Raw genomic sequence first — 24,049 nt, 5'->3', positions numbered from 1 at the left:
TGAGGATATTGCATGGCATTTTCTTTAATACTGAAAATGACAAATTAAGAGGAACCCTAGATTGCAGAGCTTTTAAAAAATCTTGTAAAACCAGACTTTTGCCAAAAATACACATATGCTTTAAATAAGTTTTACACTGCAAAGCCAAACTGCATATGCACACACCCATAACAATTGGAGATAGATCTATACAAAGTCATCTTTTTCACCCTGAATAAATCCATTGCTCAGACTGCCAAAGATATCTCTTGAAAATTAAACATCAGACCTATATAAACATAGGATTGACTTAGAAGTGATGAGAAATTACCATAAATATTTACTCAGTTTTATGTGCCTCCCAAGTGTGCAGCTTGAAGGTACATTTTTCCACATTTTCAGGATATGCAGTCACAAGCACTAGAAACATGCTACTTACAAAACAAAAGCTGTCTTTCCTACAAATTAATTTGGTTCTGCCAGTCAAAATTTTAAAAATACTTTAAATATGTTGAAATTCCTTCAAAATCCTAAAACTTAATAAAAGATCCTATGGGGTCAGGGTAAATATTTTGACACCCTAACATATTCACAGAAACAGAACTTTGCAAAGCATATCAACATGGACACTCGGTAAGGAAATATAGAGCGACAGGGAGTATCCAGAATATTTCAAGTCTGGAAAACTTTCAAGGGAAGTCGGTGGAAAGTACTTCATGAAAGGAATCAATACACATGGAAAATCTAGGGTTACTGAACCTAAGCACTTCGCACTTTTGTCTTTACTGGCCCCTCTGCCACCTTGTCTAACTCTGTAAGAGCCACAGTGGCCACTTTGCTACCCTTTTTGTTTGGGACAGACATACTGGGCCAATAAACCACTCAAAAAACAAAGTCTTGGCAGGTTTTGTCTCCTTAACTTCTCTAAAAAGATTACAGTGACTAACACAAAACAGCTGGCTGGGAAAGATTATTATTCAAAAAGATTAATTGTCCAAAAGATTAATTAACTTGAACCCAGATTTCACTCCTTTCCATGTAACTTATGCAGGCAAATGACTGGAGTTCTGCGATGTCAGTGCACGTTGAGATACACTCATGGGCAAAGCATTGTTTATGGTTATCTCTTGTCTTGTCTGACATCGCACCATTGCCAGGATTGCCCTCCGAAACCTGCAAAGGGCAAGAAAGGGAAAACAGAAAGATCATTAGCAGGAGAACCAAATAGAAGGAAAAATTTGGTAAGATGGTCTTAACTATTACAATAGTTTTCAATTTTAGTAGAATGCACTTAATAAAAAACCATGTACTTGGAATTCAAAAGGACCTGGGTCTTTTCCACTTCCAGGTACAAGAATGTCTTTCATTTCTAATTTCATTTCTTCAACAGGGATTGCAGCAGCTTTTGTTTATCCCAGGAGACAGTACAGCCACAACAAAGATGAACTGAATGGGAAGAAACCCAGATGTTATTCCATGGACTCAGCAGGATCAGGTATGTTCACCTAGGCGGAGATCACAGGCTCTGCTTGAAGGTTGGTAGCAGAGACAGGAAGAATGCCTCTTTGCAAAACACAGTTCTCAGTCAGAGGCACTGGCTTGATTAGGGCATTTGTTATGCTTGCTCAAATCAGAATAGGCTTAACCTATTTACTTCCATGAAAAGGGTCAATCCATCCTAATCAGTCAGAATAAGATACATCCCAAATAAAAACCAAGAAAATCGACACAAGTTACACATCACTAAGATGCACACACTTTGGCCACAGTCATTAAAACCAGTTTACTACTGATGCAACCCAAATTCCAAACTGAGAAAATGCAAATAGGACTTTCAAAAGCTATGTAAATGTCTCAAATACACGTATCCATTCTGTATGTTTTGATGATGATCAAAACAATTTATTTCAGGCTTTCCTGTCCAAAAAGTCATCTTGGTAAATTAACTGTGGTGTACCCTTTGCTCTTTGCTAATCAGCTTGCCATATTTTACAGGAGATCCTTCAATGTTCAGATGATATGCTAAAATCATGAAATGGACCGGTACTAAATTCGGAACACTTACTTTTTGTTTGCAATGACATAAATGCAGGGATTATAGAATGTGGAAGATTTTGCAAAGAGAGGAGCTATGATGGCCATTGCAGGAGAAATTTTCTTTGGGTCTCCAAAGGAAGACCACAAACACACAATGGAATATGGAGACCATGCCACCAAGAACATTAAAATCATCACAACAGACATCTGTAAAACAAGAGGAACAGACACATAACTAGTATTACCTCAGGATGAAGACCTCACAACAAAACCTCATAATAAAGCACATGCACCTGGGTGAAAATAGAGCTATCCTGAATGAAATAATACATAAACAAGCATATCTGACACATTTTGACAGTTTACACTGAAATCTCACTTTGAGGATTTAATAGCACACCTCACTGCCATGTGTTTGGCATGGTGTCATTTCATTACATACAATATTCCTTCAAAGTCAGCACTACTCATTATGTTAAATCTGTCCATCGAGAGTTTAAATTACTGGAGAGGACTTCACACATGAATTATGACCACCACAACAAGTCACTCTGGGATGCTCTTACAAACCATAAATATGAACAGAGACAAAAATTTAAGCCACGTATTTAATTAGGCCTTAATAAAAATGTTTCATAAGGCTTAATTATGGTACCATTAAATAAAAGAAAGTAAATGTTCTAGGACATATAGTTAAGGAATCCAGAAGTGTCTTCTTGGTTTAATGAAGCATTATAGACATGTTCAAGTAGGATACAGAGGAGGTATCTGAGCAGTCATGTCTTCTCTGCCTGCCTGCCAGAGAGAACAACCTGGGCATGTTGGGGCTCACGCCCCAGGACATGCCCTGCCACAGCCAGACCTGGACAGTGACAAACTGGGGGTAGTGAAAGTAGGAGAGGTATCAACTGAGACAGACTTTTCTGGCTTCTGTCAGGGACATGAATCAGTGGTGGAAACTGGGATGGAAATCTCAAATGAATCAAGAGGACAAAACAAAGCACTGGAAAACCAACCAAAACTGCAGGGCTGCATACACACAGGATTCCCTAGTGCTGCTCACTACACCCCTAGTTAGTCTTTCAGAGATGAGCACAATGAGAAGAAGTAAACAGCTGCTTTGTATGAGCTGCTCTAGAGCGCAACCAACACACAAGCAGTGACTGCCACAGAGGATCCCTGTTTAAATACAAACACAATATCAAAATGTAAGAAAGAACCCGTTCATTTAGAAGTTTGGTGCATAGAAAACTGAGAGGATGCTAATTTGCAAAAAGCAGTTCTAAAGAAGGATATTGTTTAACTCCAAAACATCACTTTTTTTCTCTCCTTTTTTATTGTAATTTAGTGTCTTCAACTGCAAAATAGAAAAAATGCGTTTTCTTAATAAACATGAGTCTAAATTTTTAACTGAATCCTCAGTTTCAAGTATTCTGAAAGTTCTTCACAAAAATAAGACACTCAAATTAGTCTTTTTAGGTAAAAATACTATTCTTCAGAACTTAGCAATGAGAAAGTTTTCCAAGGAATGCTGTTTTCACTGGTAAGTAATTCAAAAACATAGGTACATACTCTTCTGTCCAATTCTCTCTCACTTTTTCATCATGCCCAATCATAAATCACATCTTTACACAAAATCAAAGGAGCTGGTGAACTTCAAGATTTCTCAAGGACTTTTATACATTAAAAGAATGTCAACCTTCCAGGCAGGATATATCATTTCATGCCATAACTCACATTTGCTGCTGCTTACATAAGAGATAAGCTCAACAGACCGAAAAGAACAAGGGATTGGAGCTGGAAATGCACTCTCGTTCCTAGGCCATGAGTTCAAATGAGACTTGACCAATGCATTTCAGACCAGACATAGCTGTGAACCAAGCACAAAGCCTAAGAACTCTGCAGACACAGAGTAAAAGCTCTCCTAGAGCACCTCAGAGGTACATTTCTAGGTAATGACAGAGGAGAGAGGCAAGGAAAATTCACAGTGTTCCCAGCCTTCAAAGCAGCTGTTCATCTGGAAAGAGTATCAGACCAAAATTAAACAATCTAGTGTGATAAGTCAAGCCAAGAGTTTTCACCAAGGCTCAGTATCAGCTAATATTTAGTATGAAAGAAAAAGGGGAATGTAGGAAACCAAAATCCTTAAAAGGTTGCACCGTTCCTTTGCCATTAGGACTTTAACACAAAAGAACTTGCTTAAAACAAAACATGCACTCATTTACCTTTGTCACATCTACTTGGTCAGACCAATCTATGTTAATGTTCTCCAGGCAGTTACTGCTGGCACATTGTTTCATCGTCCGGGAAACATTGTAATAACAGTAAAACATGACTGTTAAGGGTACAACAAAATTAACAGCAATTACACTCATTGTGTAGGAAATAAAGGACCTGATAAGACAGAAAAACAAAACAGAGTAACTTACAAATAGCCATCCAGGAAAAGTTACCAAAGAATCTGGTATTTTGATTTGATTATGAGATTTTACAACAAGCTCTAAAATAATATGGAAAATTTTCTTTAGCTTTTTTTTTTTTAATCAGAAACTACAAGTATTTCAGTTTTGAAGCATGGCTCAGTTCCTATGGGTTTTTTTCTAGACTTGCTCTATGTTATTTCTATTGTTTTAAATTATTTTTAAAAATTTTGCTACATACTTCAGAAAGAAGTTATGCTCATATGGTGGTGAATTAAACAATCTTAGACTTCTGTGAGCTAGCAAAGTTAAAAGAAAGCGTGAGGGGGGAATCTTACGCATCATTTTTCCTCCAATTTACTGTGCACGTTGCTCCAGTGGGATCTGGAGCGTAGCTGGCCCAGCCTGCAATAGGCATGGAAGCCCAGAAGACTGCATTTATCCAAGCAGCAAGGATGAGAGCGGCATAGCTACGGGTGGTCATTCTTCTTCCTGCGGCCAAGCACAGACAGTCACAAACGGTTCTCATCTGCTGCTTCCTTCCAGTGACAAACTTGAGTGACAAACTTGAGTGACAAGTGGCTTCCAGCAAGCACATGATGGGTTAATAAAGACCCTTTCCAAGGCTTGCACTCCCAAACACTGTAGCACCCCTGTTTCATTCTGCTGACTGACATCTCAGTCCTTGCAGCCTTTAAAGCCACTTGAACACCATCAGCCATTCCAGCTCCCAGCAGACAGGCAATACCTGATCCCAACCCCACGCCAAAAGCTTATTATGCAACAGTGCATTCAAGTACATCCTTGGAAGATTGCAGGGGAGGAATTAACTGTTACAACACAGCTGTAACAGAAGAGAGAAAAACACCCAGGGTGGTGTTAACACAGCAACAGAGGCACACACCTGCTTGACACAGGTCAACACCTCACACAGCCAGAGGCTTTTTGTGTGCTTCTCTGTATGGATGTGACCCTCTAAAGACTGAAAATAGCCATGAAAACACAATTTATAAACAGAGTAACAGCCTAATGATTAAGTTTTCACTTTAATGAGCAGCATGCCAACTAGATAATTTACTAAACCAAGTACTGTATGTTCAAGTTATGCCCAGTGCTGTAATTATGGAGTCATTCATGAGAAAACAATACAATCAAATCAGACTTTTATTCCTCCCAATAGGGACTGATTTTTGACCCTAAGTACAGTACCTATATTAGGCCTGCAGATGGTCAGGTAACGGTCAACTGCAACAACAGTCAGCAAACCAATACTTGCCATCCCAAAAAAGATATTTAAGGCAGCATAGATCTGAAATGAAAATAAACAAACAAGAAAATCATTTCTGAGAAATTTTCCAAATGTACAAGAACGAATCTGTGTACTGAATCAACAGAATTCAGCTGGAGCTGTCTTCCATAAGCAAGGTCCTGAAGGAACTAATTCAATGCAGGCAATTTGAAGCTGCCTCATTAAAAAGCAAACATTTCAAAAGCACATGCTTGCATGCACATTAGAAATCATAAAGACAATAGTCTCAAAATAAAAGAAACACTGTCCTTCAATAAGGAAATTTTGAAGTTCAGAGTTTGGAGGGGTTTATTTCATGTTTTCAATACATGTTAAGGAAACCTGAAGAGGATTTGGTCCATCAGAAAGTGTTACAGCTTTAGCAAATGTGAGGTTCTGAATTATCACTCTCTCATCTGTTGTATAACTACACTTATTTCACAGCTATGGCCCGCTGCTTTACCTCCTCAGGCTCCATTTTTATGTGTGTCAGATCTTTTGCACAGAGTGACACATGCTGCAATCCCAGCATGCTCCAAATGCATCTGCCCCATCATCCCATGGGAAGCCTGACCATGAAGGATGACTGGGAGGGCTGTGTTACCACTGGCACCCCAGAAACACAGAGCCCTGAGCCAGAGCACACAGCACAAGCAGTTATGCTAGAGCCACATGGCATTCAGCCATCTCAGATCACAAGATTCATTTGGTTTAGGTTGACATGAGTTGTGCTTCAAGTGGTTTTAACTCTCAAAGCCTTGGTAGTGAGATCTCACATCAAAATGAACACACCACAAGATGATCCAGATCCAAAGATGTTAGAAGTGAGGCTGACTGCCAAACCGTGTCTGAATTATGAGCTTGAAGTAACTGTCTACTGAGGCAAGTGATGTCAGATTGTGATAAGCATCCGTTATAGAAATGTCCAAAATGTTTGCCTTATGACACATTTTCAGTATATCGCTTCACATTACTACTCATTTTCCCAGGCACTTAAACCCAACAGTCTATCAATAATGTAAATTAAAATCACTGTACACAGTGAGCAAAGGCCACCATCTCTCTGCTATGGAAGTGTATGTTTTTCAGTCGGTCTATTCTTAAAAATAGACAGCTATTAAAATTAGGCTAAATCTTTAATGGAGACCAAGAGCTTTAGAGGCCTTTGCTTTGGATATCCTATTAGTTCCATCCAAAAAGGGCATGCAGTTGCCAAGCAGAACTCACCGAGATCTGTCAAGCTCATCATCAAATCAGTAGCCACAATCAAAGTCTTTAACTATCAGCTAAGTCATCAAATGTGCATGTGCTATGATAACCATCTTCATTTCAGGATTTGATTTTGTAAGCCTTCTTAAAGCTACTTTAAAAAGTCTAGTTGATAGATATAAGGTTACACTTCAATGTTTTCAGATTGTAAATATATGCTTAAAGCGAAATTCACATGAAATACTGTCTCCAGGTATTGCTGACATCACAGAACATCAGCCTCAGGTCCAAAGTCGAATTCTGCATCTCCTCTTTATCTCTTAAAATAACATGAGCTAGAGCCATTACTTATTTCTCAGTTTGCTTTTAAGCACTCAAAACATTCTCTTTAACTGAATTGCAATACCTGGCATCCAGTATATCCAAATTTCCAGCTTCCGTGCAGGTCTGAGGCAGCAGACATGGGGTATCCAATGCCACTAACACCAATGTCAGTAAAAGCCAAGTTGATAATAATTGTGTTGGTTGCTGTCCGAAGCTCTTTGTACTTAACAAAGATGCCTAACACAACAATGTTACTGAAAATGCTTATCACTCCTGTAAAAACACAAAAAGGAAAACTTTACAAAAGATACACACCAGCCAGTAATACACAGGCAGAATAAATGCAGCCTATTGTAATATGTAAGTCCCAAACAAGCTTTATTTTCAGTCAAGTGCAATTTTGCAAAGAGGATAGACACCAGAAAAGGAGAAAAAAGCTTTTCCAATTAGGCAACTTTCACCTGGATTCAGTAAGTGCCAACACTGGAGCATTTGCCACACCTGGGACTTTCAATGTAATGACAACAAGCATAGCAGAAATTCAAATGCATCTAGGATTACACTTCAAACACTCCAGCCACCAAGTACAGTGCTGACCTCCATGGTAAAGAAGAATGCGAGCTGGTGACAGGCAACAGAACAGTGTTGGAAAAAAAACTTATGCACCTGATCTAGCAGAAGGCCCCAGCCAATACCTGAGGGTTTCCATTCTGGGCCGATAGTTTCCACTGTTCATTCAGACAATAACCCTGGGCAAAAGGGATACAGAAACTTTGACTTTGACATCACTATTCTAAACAGACTTGGAAGTCCACATTCGGTATGACAGTCATTCACTCAAGCTCCTTACAGAATTATTCCTCAGATCTGTGATGACAAAAACTGTAGTGTTTCAATTCATAGATGAAACTTATAAAATATAAACAAAGCGAAACAAACAAAAAGCCAAACCAAAAATGTCTGCTCTCTGCTCATGAGGTCCCAAAGCTTTGCCAGCATCAGAGTTGTTTCAGGTTGCTGCAAATTGTATTTTCTAAGCCTTGTCAAGCAGTCTGGATGATTTGCACAGAAGCATGGCCTGCACCAGAGCCATCTCCTCCACATGACAAGCTTTAGGGCTGTGTCACAGCCACGGGAAAAGTCCAGCTCTGCTCTGAACTTGCTCCTGCCTCACTAACCCATGTGTTTTCATCCTTTTTGGTCTGGCTTGACTCAGCATCTGAAATCTATTATCAGGCAACCCAAGTAATTGCCAGGACTCAAAGAGTTGGAACAAACTAAAGCTAAGATGTACACTCTCCTCCCTTCACATCCGATCCCTCTGAACTTTGCTTTGGACTTAAAGCTCCTCAAGATGCCCAGGACATTCTTCAGGACATTGTGCATCAGGAAGCTTTTTCTGATCCTGGTGTCCTCCTTATCCTTCTTTTCTCCAGCTATTCCCCTTTCCTAGCCAAATCCTACTACTCACTCTTGGAGTGAGTTTACATGGCATTCCTAAAAATAATTTTTTTTGTTGTTGTGGTGGTTTTATTTTCTTCAGACTCCAGCCTATTGTAGAGGTATCCAGAGCAAACTCACCTTCCAAAATTCTATTAAACCACTATTAACACAAACTATCAATAAACAGTTAGCAAGGTTAAAAACTCCACCTTGCACCTCAGCAGAGACGAGACTTACAGCCCTTATCAATATAAGGGAGAATTCAAATGTTCAAGCAAAGACAGACATTAAAAAAGTAACTTGCGAGTAATAAGAGGAATTTATAAGTTTTTCATAGATTCCTTAGTCTGGCACAGCTGCTACAGTATCACTGAACCAAATCCTAAACTTACAAACATTTGTATAGCCTGGGCACTTTAAACTACAAGTGGATAGTGGAATTTTTTTTGGTAAAAAAACACATTATCCATGGAAATGCCCCTCAGAATTTTTGGTTTGGCTTTTTGTTTGTTTTGCTTTGTTTATATAAATTTCACCTATGAATTGAAACACTACAGTTTTTGTCATCACAGATCTGAGGAACAGTTCTGTAAGGAGCTTGAGTGAATGACTGTCATACCGAATGTGGACTTCCACAAGCAGAACCCTCTTCCTTCAGTCACCCTGATATCTTTTTTATTATACCTGGAACTCACATAAGGATTTTCACTGCAACATTTTATTAAACTGATCCATCTCCTACATTAAAGAAATTCTCTTATCATATTCAGTAATTTTAAAATCAAATGAGGCAAAATCATAATTAACCCTCGGCTATCTCACTTTTAACACTGCCAGGGATGTCTGTTCTCAGGTGCAGGTTTCCTGCTGGAGGTCCAACACAGATGCCATCAGCTATCATATTCATATATTCACACATTTCAGGAATGACACTGATCCTATGTGCTCCTAAAATTATCAAAAACAAGGAGCTGAGGATATGATCTGAAATGAACACCATAGTAAAAAAACCATGTGCAGTGCCAGTTCTGTCAGCTCTCCTGTTGACAAGATAGCATGTCATCTCTTGGAAGAGAGGGGGCAAAAGAGAATTACAAGTTTAATAATACAGGCTTCTTATGAGGCATGTTTTAACAGATATTACAGCTACCAAGAATGAAATCAGACATACAACAGGACTGTAAACTCATATCCTCAGGGTGAAGGAAAGATCCTTCTAGACGCACTTAAATTTAATAATTCAGAGTCCAGTCTTAAATTTAAGGGGGGGGAGGGGAGGCAACAAAAAACAGGGAACAAAAAGTGGAACCTATATTCATTAAAAATGTTAGTATCACTAAAATAAAGTAAAAATAGAGCAAAAAAAAAGAATGTTTTGAGGAACAAAAGATAAGACAGAAGAGGGATTCCATCTTGAACAAATTGAGAAAAAAAGATGTAGAAACAAGAAATGCTCTTTTTTCTGTTTCTGAGGATCAGGTCAAGCAGATGAACAAAGTTTCTCCAGGCAGCAGTTAAGCAGAGGCCATTAAAAGGGCAACAAAGCTGGTTGAAGTGCTGGAGCACAAATCTTATGAGGAATGGCTGAGGGAGCCGGGGTTGTTCAGCCTGGAGAAAATGAGGCTCAGGGGTGACCTTATTGTTCTCTACAACCACCTGAAAGGAGAGTGTAGCCAGGTGGGGGTCGGTCTCTTTTCCCAAGGAACAAGAGATAGGGTGAGAGGAAACGGTCTCAAGTTGCACCAGGGAAGAGTACTTCTGGGTATTAGGAAAAATTTCTTCACTGGAAGGGTTATCAAGCATTGGAACAGGCTGCCCAGGAAAGTGGATGAGTTGCCATCCCTTGGAATGTGCAGATATGGTGCTTAGGGACATAGCATAGAGTTGGACATGGCAATGTTGGACAGTAGCATCAAAATAAAAAAAAAAAATCAGGTACATGTATAATATGGAATTTACCTTTCCAGCAAGCATTTTAAAATGATACCAGAGCATTTCACCACCATAAGCAGAAAGACATCCACGAGGCAGCATAGCTTGCTGCAGCCTGAGTACCCCTGTTGTCATCACAAAAATGAATACACTGACCAGTGTAATGTTTAACAATTACTTCCTTCTCAGAAAACAAGAGACACTTAAACCTTTTGAAGAGTGGCATAATGATGAACACTGTACCCAGACTTCATTCTTATTCTTATACATCTGCTTATTAACAAGGCTTAAATCTTCCAGATGTGAAATTTGCTGCAGTAAGGCAAAGCAATCAATCATACTTTCAAATATTTTATGGACTTCATTGTCAAAAACATTTCTCATTAAGAAAGTAAAGATTTACTAGACTCCCCCAACTCTAATTAGAAATAAAAAATGAAAGAAAACTAAAACCACAAAGTAATACAACTTCTTTTTTTTTTTTTTTTCCCCACAAGACATATAATTTCCATGCAAGATTAAGGAAGAAGAGCTGGGTTGATTCTGGCTAGTTCCATTGATACCCTATGATCACCAATGATAGCTTTGATCCCGAACACCAGCTGGTCAAAACTATCTGAAAATATCACCTTGTTACATACAACATAATCAATTTTAATAAAAGTAAGAGGTATACCTAGGCTTGCAATACTTGACCACTATCTCTAAAGCTTCTTAAGAAGCTTACTGATCAGTGTAGCTGTTCTATTAATTTCTTTAAAGACCTTAAATAAATTATTGTCTTTGCATCCAAAAATACCCACTTTTCCAGAACAGCAATTGGATACTCACCACTTCAGACATATATGTTAAATAAACTGCGACCACCGGCGATACTATTTCATATAAATGTAAAATACATTAATATTTTAAAGTATTTTAAAATCTAACTACAACATGGAAAAAATTGTGGTACAGTCAATGAATAAAGACAAAACAGATTTGATTTTCCATAATAAAGGTATAAAAGGCCTGTTTTTAAACACAGTAGGTTTCAGTTTTGGTTAGGTGGATATTTCATTACTATGGCACTCAATGCTTCAGAAAAGCACTACTGAAGCACTTGTGGTTATACAATGAGGAAGTGTTTAAGGGAGAAAAAAAATAATTCTATAATCATTCAAGTTTAGGCAAAGACCACTGCAGTCACAGGGAACAAACACAAAGTGAAGCCTCACAGCGTGCTTTTCTAACACGTGTCATTGGTGAAAAATACAGCTACAACTGGAATCTGCTCTTCTCTGATTAATGACCAGCTCCCTCCCTCTAAGTCGCATTCCAACCCTTCCCCTTACATCCCCCTAACAGACACCCGCTCACATGCTCAGACTACATATATATTACTACAAACATGTAGCCCACGAGAAATCTGAAGATAGCTTCGAGCACATCACAGAAAAATGCAAGATGTGACAGCTATGACCTATTTTTATCTCTTCTGCAAGCTGGCAGAAATTAATTCTCACTCTCTTCTATAATTACACATCAGCAAAATGTATTTTTTGAGACACAACGCTGCCTTCAAATATAGAGCAGAAAACTTAGATGTTTCTGCACACTTCAGATGTTTCTGCACATTTCAGTCAGGCAGCTGATTGCTAACTTGCCAGTAAATATGGGGAAAAGCCATCAGACAGCTGTCTAATACAAAATTAAATACCAAAATACCATCACTGTTACTATACAAAATGAGCATTCAGATCTACAAGTTCTATTTTAAAAAGCTACGCAACAATTTGCCAATGCCCATACCTGCTGTTATTAAGTAAGCTGCAACTATGTTGTGCTCAGTCTGCGTGAAGGCTGAATGAGCTTCATTGTCACTTTCTGAGGAATTGGATGAGTCATTCCAATGCATTTTCAACAAAAGAGTGTCGTCTATCTTCTGCAATAATTCATCAAGAAGACGAAACTCTACAAAACCCTGTCAGGCAAATTCTTTCATTATTCAATAGACTCACTGAACAATTAAAAGAAGGGGGGTAGGGAGGAGTTCCCCCTGCCATTGACAGCTTCCAAGCATGATTTAATTGGACTAAAGTTGAAAGAAGTTTATGCAGTTTATGCAGGAGATTGTTAATTAAAACAAAGAGCAGCACAGAACTGAGTAAATTTTGAACAGTATGCTTAAACTTCATTCTTACTGCTAATGAGATTAACTGTCACATGCCCCCAAACTTTTTTCCCCCAAACCTCTTGTGCAATGCTCTGGAAACCTCAACAAAAGTTGACTCAGTTCAATCAATCATCAGCCTGGCTTGGAACTAATTCCCATCATCATGCAGAGTGCAAAAACCTGCAGTTCAACATGAATAGACAAATGTCAGCTTCCTTAAAAACAGGATACATTTACTCTAAAGCCCATCCCTTCAAATCTTTACAGACCTACTTCTTCAAGATTCTTTGTTGGAGTTAAACTCTCGGATAAAGACACAAGAAAAACACATTCCAGTATTTTCCAAAGTGAAGCAGCATGACTTTCAGAAAGCTCAGTCGCTACATTTCTAAAAAAGCCTGGTCTATAGAAAATGGCTGGTGAATATGCCTTAAAAGCCTGAACATCTTCCCTCTCCTAAACACAATACTTGTCAGCTTACTTCGGGCAAATTTTCCAAAGCATGTTGCTGGGCAGGAAATTACTGGGCATTTTTCAAAGACCTGAGCTGCAAAAGCTCATGTTTTCTTCCCTTCAGGGATGAGGTACCAGCACACCAAAGTACAGATCTTTTTAAAAACCCTGCATAAACATTAGCTGCAATAAGCCCTTGCCCAAAGAGTTTATACGCAGTATCAGAAAGCAGCTGCTTCCTCTCACTCCTGCTTCATACCGTTTTTGCCTTCAGTCAGTATTCATACTGGGTATAAAAGTGACAAGGATAAGCAGCAGTGGTTTTTCAGCTGTAAGTGGTTCATAGGTAGGTCAAGCAGGTCCCAGGCTAGGGCTGTGCCTTCTGAGCAGCAATAGGAGTGCAGTGACACAAAAATACAGTCATCCCATACAAAGTATACCTGAAGACCTCTCTCTTCTCTAACCTGTGAAACACTCATAGAGCATTCCCTCCCACTCCTCAGCTCACCAAAACAGATATCCTGCATCTTTCACCCATTTGAATATAATGGTAAGAAAATTCTTATATAAAACTTGTGCAGTCACAATATTTAGTCATCATTACTACGCACGATCTCGAGTCACAGTGCCACGAGCAAACGTTTTCTTTAATGCCCCACATCTACACTCACAGCTCTGGGTATTTGTATTATTACAGTATTTTTCCTGTCAGAAGAGGATTAGGCAGGAACAGGGTGGAAGGGTTCTGAAAGGAAAGATGACCTGTTTGGCAATGAAGCCACTTTCCTCGTGCAACACTGTCCTGCCCTGAAAGATAAAGGCATGGCAATAATTTGATATCTTTGCTTTCCTCCTCTGACACTTTGGCAAAATTTTCAAAAGCACCTCAGATATTGCACCTTCCAAAGAAGTCAGAGCTTGCAATGCTGAATGTCTCAGAAAAGCAAACCATTACTATTTTTACTCAGATAGGATTCCAGATGTGCAGTAGCAATTAACAAAAGAAATTTTATACTTGTTGATTAAAATGCAACTTTCCAGTATGTGCAGTCCCTCCTATGTACCACCACATTGTCTCTTCTTAAATTTGACTTATTTTACAGCAACTGGAATTGACAAAAAAAAAGGCAAAACTAAAGGCAGACATCATCAAAATATTTTTTTTCTGCAACACTGTAGTTCATAAAATAAAGCCAAAAAGATAAAACAAGAAATTAAACATTGAAGTATACAAATAGTCCAGGAAGATGGAACCACAGCTTCTAAGCCAGATAAAATACGTCTTACCACATTGCTTATTAATACTGGTATAAGAATATAAAATCCAAAACCTCAGGCTGTTTTTCTCCTCCAATAACACAGTATTACTGGTGTCAGAGGGGCACTTTATAAAGCCAGGTGATGCTTTTCCTTCCCACTTGTCCCAGATCAGTAGCAAAATGCAACTTCTATTGAAACCCATTCTTCAGTTCGCATGTATCTCTATATGTATGTGGGGCAATGCAAGCTGCTTTCAGTTATGTCTAAAATATATACCAATGCACGAATGATGTGGGTACAGAAATGTACCTTTTGCATTAAAAATAAATAAAAAACCCAAAACCACCCCCAAATCTCTTCCTTTCCTATTTCCAGCAGTAACCCCGCTACAAACCCACGGCAAACCCAAACCCCTCCCACGTTTATTACGGCCCCCACCGCTGGAGGGCTCTCTAAGGCAAAACGTCCCTTTAATCTTTTCCCAAACGGAGGCTTGGGAATGGTTCGAACCCCAGGGAAAACAAATTAATAATTTACCTCTTTCTCCTCGTTCACAGAGACTTTTACTAGATTTAAACTGTTGCTTAGAAAAGTTTCGCTCTATAGAGATTTTCACCTGACAGAAGAAAAAGCCCTGAAAAATGTGTGACTCTACAAAGATTTTTACTTGCCTTACATCATACAATAGCGACGCTTTTTTTTTTTAATAAACAATACTTTTTCTTGCCAAGACAATGCTTTACACAACTGCAAATTACTTTGCACCAGTACATGTGTGACGGTCCAGCATTTCTTCAGGCAAACACGCACATCTACGAATCAGTGCCAGAGAAAATCCTTCCTGTTCTACATCTGCCAGTGCTGCAGACTTACATTAGAATATCCCAATTATTTTCCACACTTCATCAAATTTCTCTGACAAAGTAACACAGAAAATCTATTAACTACATTAAGTACATTGAGCCATCCTATCCCAGCAACTGCAGAAAACACAAGGAAAATAAACAACTCTGCAAGGAATGCAGGGGCACTACAGCCATTCTCAAAAGGTAACAAGTTAAGCTTTATAATACACCTCCACATATTACCCCCTGTTTAATGAGGATTTAGATCCCAAATAGAAAAAAATATAAACCCAAAATTTTGCTGTGGCATGGGCAAAAGGCTCCAGGTCTTCTAAATACTTGTAAGCAACCTGATCCTAGTGATGTACCAGGTGTCAGTTTCAAAATCAGCTGGAAGTCAGAGCCCACACCCGGGCCAAACACTGCCACGGTAATGGAGGAGGACACAGGTAGGTGACACCAGTACCACTGTGCACTGTGGGGTGCTCTGAAGCCTACCTGAGCTTCAGAGGAATATTCTAGGACAGCAACCCCCCTTGTGCTGCTGGAGCAGGTAGCAGGTGAGAAGCTATTTAGATGGTCCAGCTATTTGCTCCAAAAGCTGCCAGTAAGGGGAATACAGGGAACACCAAACTGTCATCAAGAGTCTACACTAACCCCTTACCCCCACTCCCCTCACTGCAGACAGCACTGTGACCTTTCTTCCCTAGACACTACAACTACTTGAAATTTGCCATTTCTGCCAACATACCTATTTCTGTCATGGTACCTGTGAGCCCCTTTCCTATTCTCTGCAGCAGCAGCACAGAGTATCTGTAATTACACACATAAATAAAACTGCAACATTTCACTTACTAGGATTGGGAGCACCATGACAGACTCACAGATAGAATTTGAATTAAAAGTTCAAGACTGAGAGAAAGATGTCATATAAAATTAGAAAACATCTTAGCTCATTACAGCATTACACTGCAGACAAGACATCTTAAGTTTTTTTGAGGCTGAGTTTTCATCTATAACAGTCAGCACCTTACTTATATTAAGAGGGCAGGGTCACAGCATTGCACAGAGAAAACAAGGCAGAACAGGGACTGAATGTGCCTTGCAAATATCACCCTTCCCCAGAATGAAGGAAAAAAACCACATTATCGTATGGCAAACACATCCAGACAGTTTCCTCATGTTCTTCCATCCTAAGAATATCCTACAATCTCCGTGGAGATCTAAGACTACAAATTTTCTCTGGATATTTGCATAAAATCCATCCAGCACTGTTTGTATGCGTAGGCCATGCCATAATGCTCCTCACGCATTTCTCCACTGGGACTGAAATCCCTTCCCTACAGCCAAGAGGCCGATCTTTCCTCCAGAGCTGCAATGGACATTGCTGTTTAGGTCCTCTGCACACAGAGGTCAAAGCCCTTGCTTTGCCCAGGCAGTGCCTTAGGCTGACTCACTGCTCCATCTGCTGAGAGACTCAGCACACACATCTGCTCCTGGGCTGCCAGGCAGCACTGCCTGCAGCCAAACGCCGCCTGTCACACCATGCAACTTCCAGGTCATGGCAGGAGCCTCCTGACACCCTGGTGAAAAGCATGTCCCTAAAAAATAGCGAACAGCAGCAAGAATTTGAGTGTAAGAGTGAGGACTGTGTCATGTTAGCCTTCCAAAGACAGAACAATAAGGAAAGAAGATCCAAGCCAGCTGCCCACTGCTGAAACATCAGTGAAGAAACACAGCACAGCAGAGGATCCAGCCGCAAACATGACAGAAGCACTGACATTGCAGCTGCACTTGGGTCATGCTGTTCAGCTGCAATGTGGAATGCACAAAATGCAATTACTTGCACAGAATTTAGATAAAAGGCAATTTTAAGTCAAAGCCCTAGGCACTATGGCCTAGCAACACATAGCAAAACAAGCCTAATCATTCTCAGAGTTCTGGATTTAACTGACCTGGTTAAAGCTAGGCCTGTAGCAATATCAGGAAAAAACTGGAATCCCTCGCTTCCTGAATGTACTGGGGTTAACAGCAGACTCAGCTTCTTCTCACAAAAGCAGACCTAGCAGAAATTCAGTGTTCTGTGTTTTGTTTTCTTAAGCTGAAGAGCATTTTTATCTGTTATCCCATGCAGCATCTATTCACATTAAAGTGAATTCTTAAACTTTTGTTTTCCTCTCTTTTAAGTTTTGTTTCAGAGATTATTAAAAGTAATGGTCACATTGGTTAAGACATCCAGTAACAGTCCAATCCTGGTACTGAAAAATTACCTGTTGCCTTTTGTTAAGCAGAAGGCTAACATAATTAATCAGTTACTACATTCATCAATTAGTGTTAACAGTGCAATCAGTTCTGAAAGGAACTTGTTTCACCTTGAACAAGATGTTCAAAATACTTGCACATACGTTATTCTACACATCCCTTTTCAAAAGTGCTTGGTAGAAGAGTCTGTGAACAGATTCCTGGCTCCAGCTGAAATTCAGGGATGTTCTAGTTTTCACCTATTTTATTTCCAAAGCTCCGGAGTACAGAGGCACCCTGGTCTCCTCCATCCTTAGGAAGGCACAGTCACTATCTTTTCAACAACCCTCATTATGCACCCATTTAAAGAGACCAAATACTCATGCAGACTTTTTCATGCCTTTCTAAGCAACACATAAACTGAAAGCATTGTGTGCAGAGGAGCCCTATGATGGGCTATTTAATCTAACCCTACACAAGCCCAGAGCACCACAGAGGTACAGTACCAGGACATCAAAACCTCAAGAGGAACAGGCTAAGGGGGGATGCAGGGCCAGTTAAAAACCCTTAGCATTTTAATACCAGTGTAATTAGATACCATTAGATGACTGACGTATAGTATTAACCTTGTCTTGTTCATTAGACAGCAGCTTCAAAGAAGACTGTGTCTTAATGCCTTCGGCTTTCATTAATATTTATATAGAAAAATTAACAAAATATACTTTGCTGTCTTTTCTTCTGTACATTACTATGCATTTAAAAGAAATTATCAACACGGAAGTTCGAAATTTAATTTATACAAAAAGGTTCACAAAGGTTGTTAAAACAGCATGTCCATTTCAGAGCAGCCCGGAAGATTCGATGTAGAAGGAGGATGAGGACCAGGGATCAGTCATGCACAGGCTCACACTGAAGTATGTGCATGCAGTGAACCTGTGAGGTCTCTGGAAAACCCATTTCAATTGATTGTTTACTCCAAACTCCAACATGGAGTCAAGCATTGACTGCACTGCTTGTCAGAAACAAACAGTTTAAGAATAACATCGAATCCTGGCTTAGTTTACAGATATTCTGAGCAGTCTTCAGCTCTTCGCCTGGGGCTACACTCTCCTCATGCATCCATCAACAGTCATGAAGTGTAAAAATAATTGTCATTTGTAGCTTCAAGTTCTTTATAAAAAAGATTTTCAGGGTCCTTTACAAGAATTTTTCAAGGTTCTTTGCTTCTGCAGATGACATGATATGAATGAGGACATACTTCATGGCTCCATTTTTAATGTCCTCTTCCTATTTTAAGAGAAAGGAAAAATACATCAAACAATTTATATCTTAGTTGCATTTAAAGCAAATTCTTTACACAACACTGAATGAGCTGATGGAATAAAATGCAAAAATCTAACATGGTTTTATACACATATCAACAAATGCAGAGTACTGTGCTTCAGTTCAAGCTACTGGGATGCACAGAAATCTCTTGCACAGAACTACAAACATCTACAAGACATTAAAAAAAACAACATTCTGTTTAATATTTACAAGCTTTAGAAATCAGGAGCTATTCTTATTCCTGAAAGATAAACCCACACACTCACCCCGAAAGCCTCCTCCACCACCTCTTCCTCCTCTGAATCCTCCTCCACCACCTCTACCTCCTCTGAATCCTCCTCCTCTTCCTCCACCTCTGCCTCCTCCAAATCCTCCTAAACAGAAGAAAGAAATTACCCTTTGAGGAGCATATAAATTCTTGATTATGCACAACAATTTATTTCATTGACAGCATCTGAAATGAAATGAACAACAACAAAAAACCAGAAACTGTCAACTGCTGCGCAGTTACCAGGTCAACTACTAGTACCTTGTCTCTTCTAGGGACCATCTGCAGCATGTTAAGCATTTTTAAATATCTGATACACCATGTCCAAAATACTGAAGAGACCTTCTTTCACAAGGGCAAAAAATTAATTACATATATTAACCAGCAATTGATTACAACTATTAGTAATTATTATTTATTAATTACAACTCAACAGAATATTAAAACAAACAAACCAAACCACTTTGAAACACTTACACCTTGCTGCAATGGGGCAGGGTATGGAAAAGAGGCCAGATACTGCGATGTAAGAAAAAATAAACTTCAGTTTTAATTGAAGAGTACATCACAGGGGACGTTCAAAAAGCTTTCTGCCTTTGTTATAAATCAGCATTCTCTCCTCCCTGTGCTTTGGAGCTGTTACTTAGGCAGCTCAGAAGCCTAGGTCTTGACGTATCACTGCCTTTTCTATTAAGTCAAACAGAAACATAAATAACGTTTTTCTTTGCAATACAGCTGTTGATATTCAAGTACTTACCAGCAGCTTTAAAAAAAAAAAAAACCACCAACACAAAGAGTCCACAAAACAAATGACCAGAATAACCCATGGCACCTCAAATAAATCCAACATTCTGCAGTTTTCATTCTTGTGATCTTACCTCTACCACCGCCTCTTCCTCCCCCACGTCCACCACCACGTCCTCCTCTACCACCTCCCCTGGGAGCACCTTTTTCTCCAGGGGGCCTTGGCAAAAATCTCTGAAGGGGTAGCAGCTTTGCTGGATCAATGTAAAACTGCAGGAAGAGACTTCCATTAGGCTTTCAGAATACCAAGACTAAAAAGCACATTAGTATCTCCCTTTACAAATACCCACAATTTGGTCTTACCCCATTATGCCAAACTGTCCTCTGCAAACAGCCAAATAAAGTACACAAGTAGTAAATCACAGAATTAAAAAGCTGCTAAAATGTAGGTGATATTTGTGTGATTTTCATTGGTTACATCTTTTCTTGTGGGGAAGGGAGAAGGAATAACATGGCAAATACAAAACTGAAAAGGAAGGGGACATTATTGCCTATGTTGACAAAGGACAGTCAGCTTAAAAGCTTAATAAAGCTTTTTATTATCTGCTGACAGAGTAGAATTATCTAACTGATGACATACAGTAAAATTCTGTTATTGAGATTGGCTAACCTTTTGCATCTTTTTAAATGAAGAGGCTTTCATGTTCTCAGACAGCTTCACTGAAAAATACTGTTAGTTTATTTAAGGAGCATTGCAGTAATAAAACGGTAAAAACTGTGATTTTGATCCGTATATGGAAGGAACATTCAGACATTTTCTAAGTTAGTATTTTATAAATTCAGCTAAATTTCATCACAATTGCAATTAAAAGATCAACAGAAACTATTTCTAATTTCTTTGTTTTTTTCACAGTGACAAATGTGGTATTTTGTGGTAAAAAACTTTTTCCTTCTATGCACGAAGGCATAAGGAAGAACATACCAGTGCAAAAGCATAACTGTAAAGAAACACACTTGCATAGCAAGTGATGACCTCTTTAGCCCCAGGGTGACCTCAAGGCTCATCTGGAACAATTCACATGCTGCAGGGGCTCTGCTGCTGCTGCTGCTGAGTGCCTGGCTGTGCAAAGGCATGAGCCAGCAGGGACTGCTGGACACCACATGCCCAGCCTCATCCTACAGGGAACTGGCAGACACTCTGTGACCCCACGTGCAGCCTTGTGCAAATCCTTTGGCCCTCCAGTGTGGAAGGACTTTGCTATGCAGTTCCCAAGATCAAAAAAGGGCTGGCCAACTCTGCTTACTTATAATCTAAATGAAATGGGGAAGCAAGGAGCTGCAAAATCCGTAACATATTTTCTTCAAATGCTACTGCAGGAAGAAAACAAGGCTCTGCAATTCAAATAATTCTGGTACAAAAAAATAAATCTGCAAATCAATACATTCAGAGCATGAAAGTGATTTAAACCTGCATATTTTACTTCACATTTAATGTGGGAGAGGAAAATGCATGCAGTTAGTGACTGATGCTCAACCAACCAACACAGGCTGAGTCTTACTGACATGTTACAGGGTTACTCTCCCAGGTATCCTGCGTTTGTCATGGATTCTGTCCATCTGGCAGAGACACAGAATATCTCTGTGTCAAGCTGGCTTTTCCAGAAAATGTCCTGGCACACCCCACTTTTACGGGCAGGTTAAGTAATAAACTGGATGATGAGCAACAGGACATCTTAGTACAAACTCACTATAATTAAATAATGAGCTGGAGCACGACCAAGGTCCCCTAATGCACAAAAAAAATCCCCAGTCCCTTGATCCAATCCTGTTATGGCTTAGTAACCTATAGAAGAAAATTTGGTAAGTTGGCCAGAGAAAGTAACAACTCGAACCAGCATGGATCCAAAACACATCATCAGTACTGGTACGGAGTGAAAAACTCTGATTGACTTAAAGTACTCTGTCATATCAAAAAAGCTCTAAGACAGGCACTTAATGTGAATGAAGCACCTGTTGACACCAACAGTTGCAGCTACACTTGTGTCTGTTCACATATAACTGGCAGCCAAATACTGAATGATTTTAAAATCCTAGAGAAATCCCATTTAATATCCAATCAATTTTTAAAAAACAAATATTGTAGGTCACACTTTTTTTTTTGGAAGGATACAAAGTCTCTCAGCTGTCCAAAGATTTCATCCACTTTGCCAATCTGCTCCTTATTATCCAAGTACACTGGGGCATTGAAATAAGGCACCTTGTTTTCTTCTGTTTTACATTTACAAACAATGTCATCTTCACAGGGATGCATGAACTCTCCCAATACTGAAATAAAGAACAAATAAGCTAAAGATCTGGAGCAGTCATTCTAAATTAAATAAATGAAGTTTCTCCATGTAACTTACAAACTACCCTTTCTGGAGGGCCCTGGTCATATCCTCCTCTGTTGAAGCCTCCTCTTCCACCTCCCCGTCCAAAGCCACCTCGTCCGCCACGGTTAAAGCCACCTCTGTCACCACCACCTCCTCCACGATTGAAGCCACCTCCTCTTCCTCCTCCACCTCCTCTTCCACGAAAAGACATTCTCTACTGTTTCCTACATTGTGCACAAAAATCAGTTGTTTAAGATATAAAAGATGTGTCACATTTGATTTGCTGTACAAATTACAGTCTCCTGTCAGCCTTGTTTGTTAATCTAATGATTAGTCCTTTTCAATCCTCACTTAAAACATGCTGGCCTATGAAAAATCAAGTTTACACCCAAGATGTCATCCCCTGCAACATCCACCTGCAACAAGTGACTAGCAGTGACCAGCATCTTTTTCACTCATCTGTACAAAGGCTGGTGACACTCTCCAGCCCCACAAGTAAATGGCACAAAGTGAGAACATCATAGAATAGTTTGGGTTGGAAGGGATCCTAAAGATCACCTACTTCCAATCCCCCTGCTACATGCAGGGAGATCTTCCACAGGTTGCTCAGGGCCCCACCCAGCCTGGCCTTGAACACTCCCTGGGATGGGGCATCCATAACTTTTCTGGGCAACCTGTTCCAGTATCTCATCACCTTCACAGTAAAGAATTCCTTCCCAATATCCAATGTCAACTATCCCCTTTCAGTTTAAAACTGCTTTCTCTTATTCTATCCCAAAGTGCCCTTGCAAAAAGTCCCTCTCGAGCTCTGCTGTAGCCTCCTTCAGGCACTGGAAGGCTGCTGTAAAATCTCCCCAGAGCCTTCTCTTCTCCAGGTTGAACAATCCCCACTCTCTGCCTGACTGCAGAGTAGAGGTGCTCCAGCCCTGTGACCACCTTCGTGGCCTCCTCTGGCTCTGCTCCAAAAACTCCACGTCTTTCCTATGCTGGGGGCCCCAGAGCTGGATGCAGCACTGCAGGTGGGGTCTCACCAGAGCAGAGCAGAGCAGGGGGGCAGAATCCCCGCCCCGCCCCTGCTGCCCACACTGCTTTGGATGCAGCCCAGGACACGTCTGGCTCTCCGGGCTGAGTGCCCATTGCTGGGTCATGTCCAGCCTCTCACCCACCAGCACCCCAAAGTCCTTCCCGGCAGGGCTGCTCTTCCTCTGTCCATCCCCCCAGCCTGTGGTGATGCCGGGGGTCGCCCCGACCCTTCCACTCGTCCCCGTTAAACCTCAGGAGGTTCCCACGGGCCGCACTCCTCGGGCTCGGCCGCACGGGGGGCGCACCCGCGGTGCCTCATGGGGCCCTCGGGACGCGCGGGGACGCCGGTTCCCGGGGCTATTCCCCGAGGGCTGGCGGACAGACGGAGGGACGGACAGACGGCCACGGCAGCGTCCATCCCCTCCCGCGCGGGACGTACCTGCACGTGCGCGCCGGCCCCGCCCGGAAACTCCCGCGCTGCCGCAAGCGAGGCTGCCTGCCGTAAATGAAAGGGCACCTGCCGGCCGACACTGTCGCGAAGGGCTTTAAATTGCCGAGGGAGGCAATGGCAGCGTGCCGTGTGGGAGCGGCGGGAGCGCCTGGCGTGGGTACCCTGCGGGGAACATCCGTCTGTCACAGGAACCGGGCACACAGCAGCGCGGCGAGCCCGTGGGACGGATCGATCGCACTCCTCTGGGCAAAGAAAAGAAAAGTGTAACCCTCACAAGCG

General features: G+C 40.6%; 2 protein-coding genes across 3 annotated transcripts; both read right to left on the bottom strand.

Annotated features, from left to right (window-relative positions):
• Positions 1 to 6: 6 nt before the first annotated feature.
• RRH (retinal pigment epithelium-derived rhodopsin homolog) lies at positions 7 to 17,928 on the bottom strand. The gene is made up of 7 exons (XM_008635685.2): positions 12,424 to 17,928; positions 7,340 to 7,530; positions 5,646 to 5,745; positions 4,775 to 4,928; positions 4,242 to 4,410; positions 2,045 to 2,223; positions 7 to 1,152 (listed from the first exon to the last, which is right to left on the bottom strand). The coding sequence occupies exons 1-7, from the start codon at positions 12,527 to 12,529 to the stop codon at positions 1,023 to 1,025; spliced, it is 1,029 nt and encodes a 342-aa protein (XP_008633907.1). The 5' UTR covers positions 12,530 to 17,928; the 3' UTR covers positions 7 to 1,022.
• A 435-nt stretch (positions 17,929 to 18,363) lies between these two features.
• Positions 18,364 to 23,988, bottom strand: GAR1 (GAR1 ribonucleoprotein). Of its 2 annotated transcripts, none has more exons than XM_017736815.1 (7): positions 23,759 to 23,988; positions 22,330 to 22,520; positions 22,095 to 22,249; positions 20,595 to 20,654; positions 20,059 to 20,194; positions 19,179 to 19,286; positions 18,364 to 18,873 (listed from the first exon to the last, which is right to left on the bottom strand). In XM_017736815.1, the coding sequence occupies exons 2-7, from the start codon at positions 22,505 to 22,507 to the stop codon at positions 18,860 to 18,862; spliced, it is 651 nt and encodes a 216-aa protein (XP_017592304.1). In that variant the 5' UTR covers positions 22,508 to 22,520; positions 23,759 to 23,988; the 3' UTR covers positions 18,364 to 18,859. The 2 variants fall into 2 exon arrangements, with proteins under 2 accessions (XP_017592304.1, XP_017592305.1); XM_017736816.1 differs by lacking the exon at positions 23,759 to 23,988 and adding an exon at positions 23,463 to 23,745.
• Between the last annotated feature and the right edge of the window lie 61 nt (positions 23,989 to 24,049).

This window comes from Corvus brachyrhynchos, unplaced genomic scaffold, assembly GCF_000691975.1.
Source record: "Corvus brachyrhynchos isolate BGI_N302 unplaced genomic scaffold, ASM69197v1 scaffold175, whole genome shotgun sequence".
In the NCBI taxonomy this organism is placed as follows: Eukaryota; Metazoa; Chordata; class Aves; order Passeriformes; family Corvidae; genus Corvus; species Corvus brachyrhynchos.
This window is presented reverse-complemented; position numbering and strand designations above follow the sequence as displayed.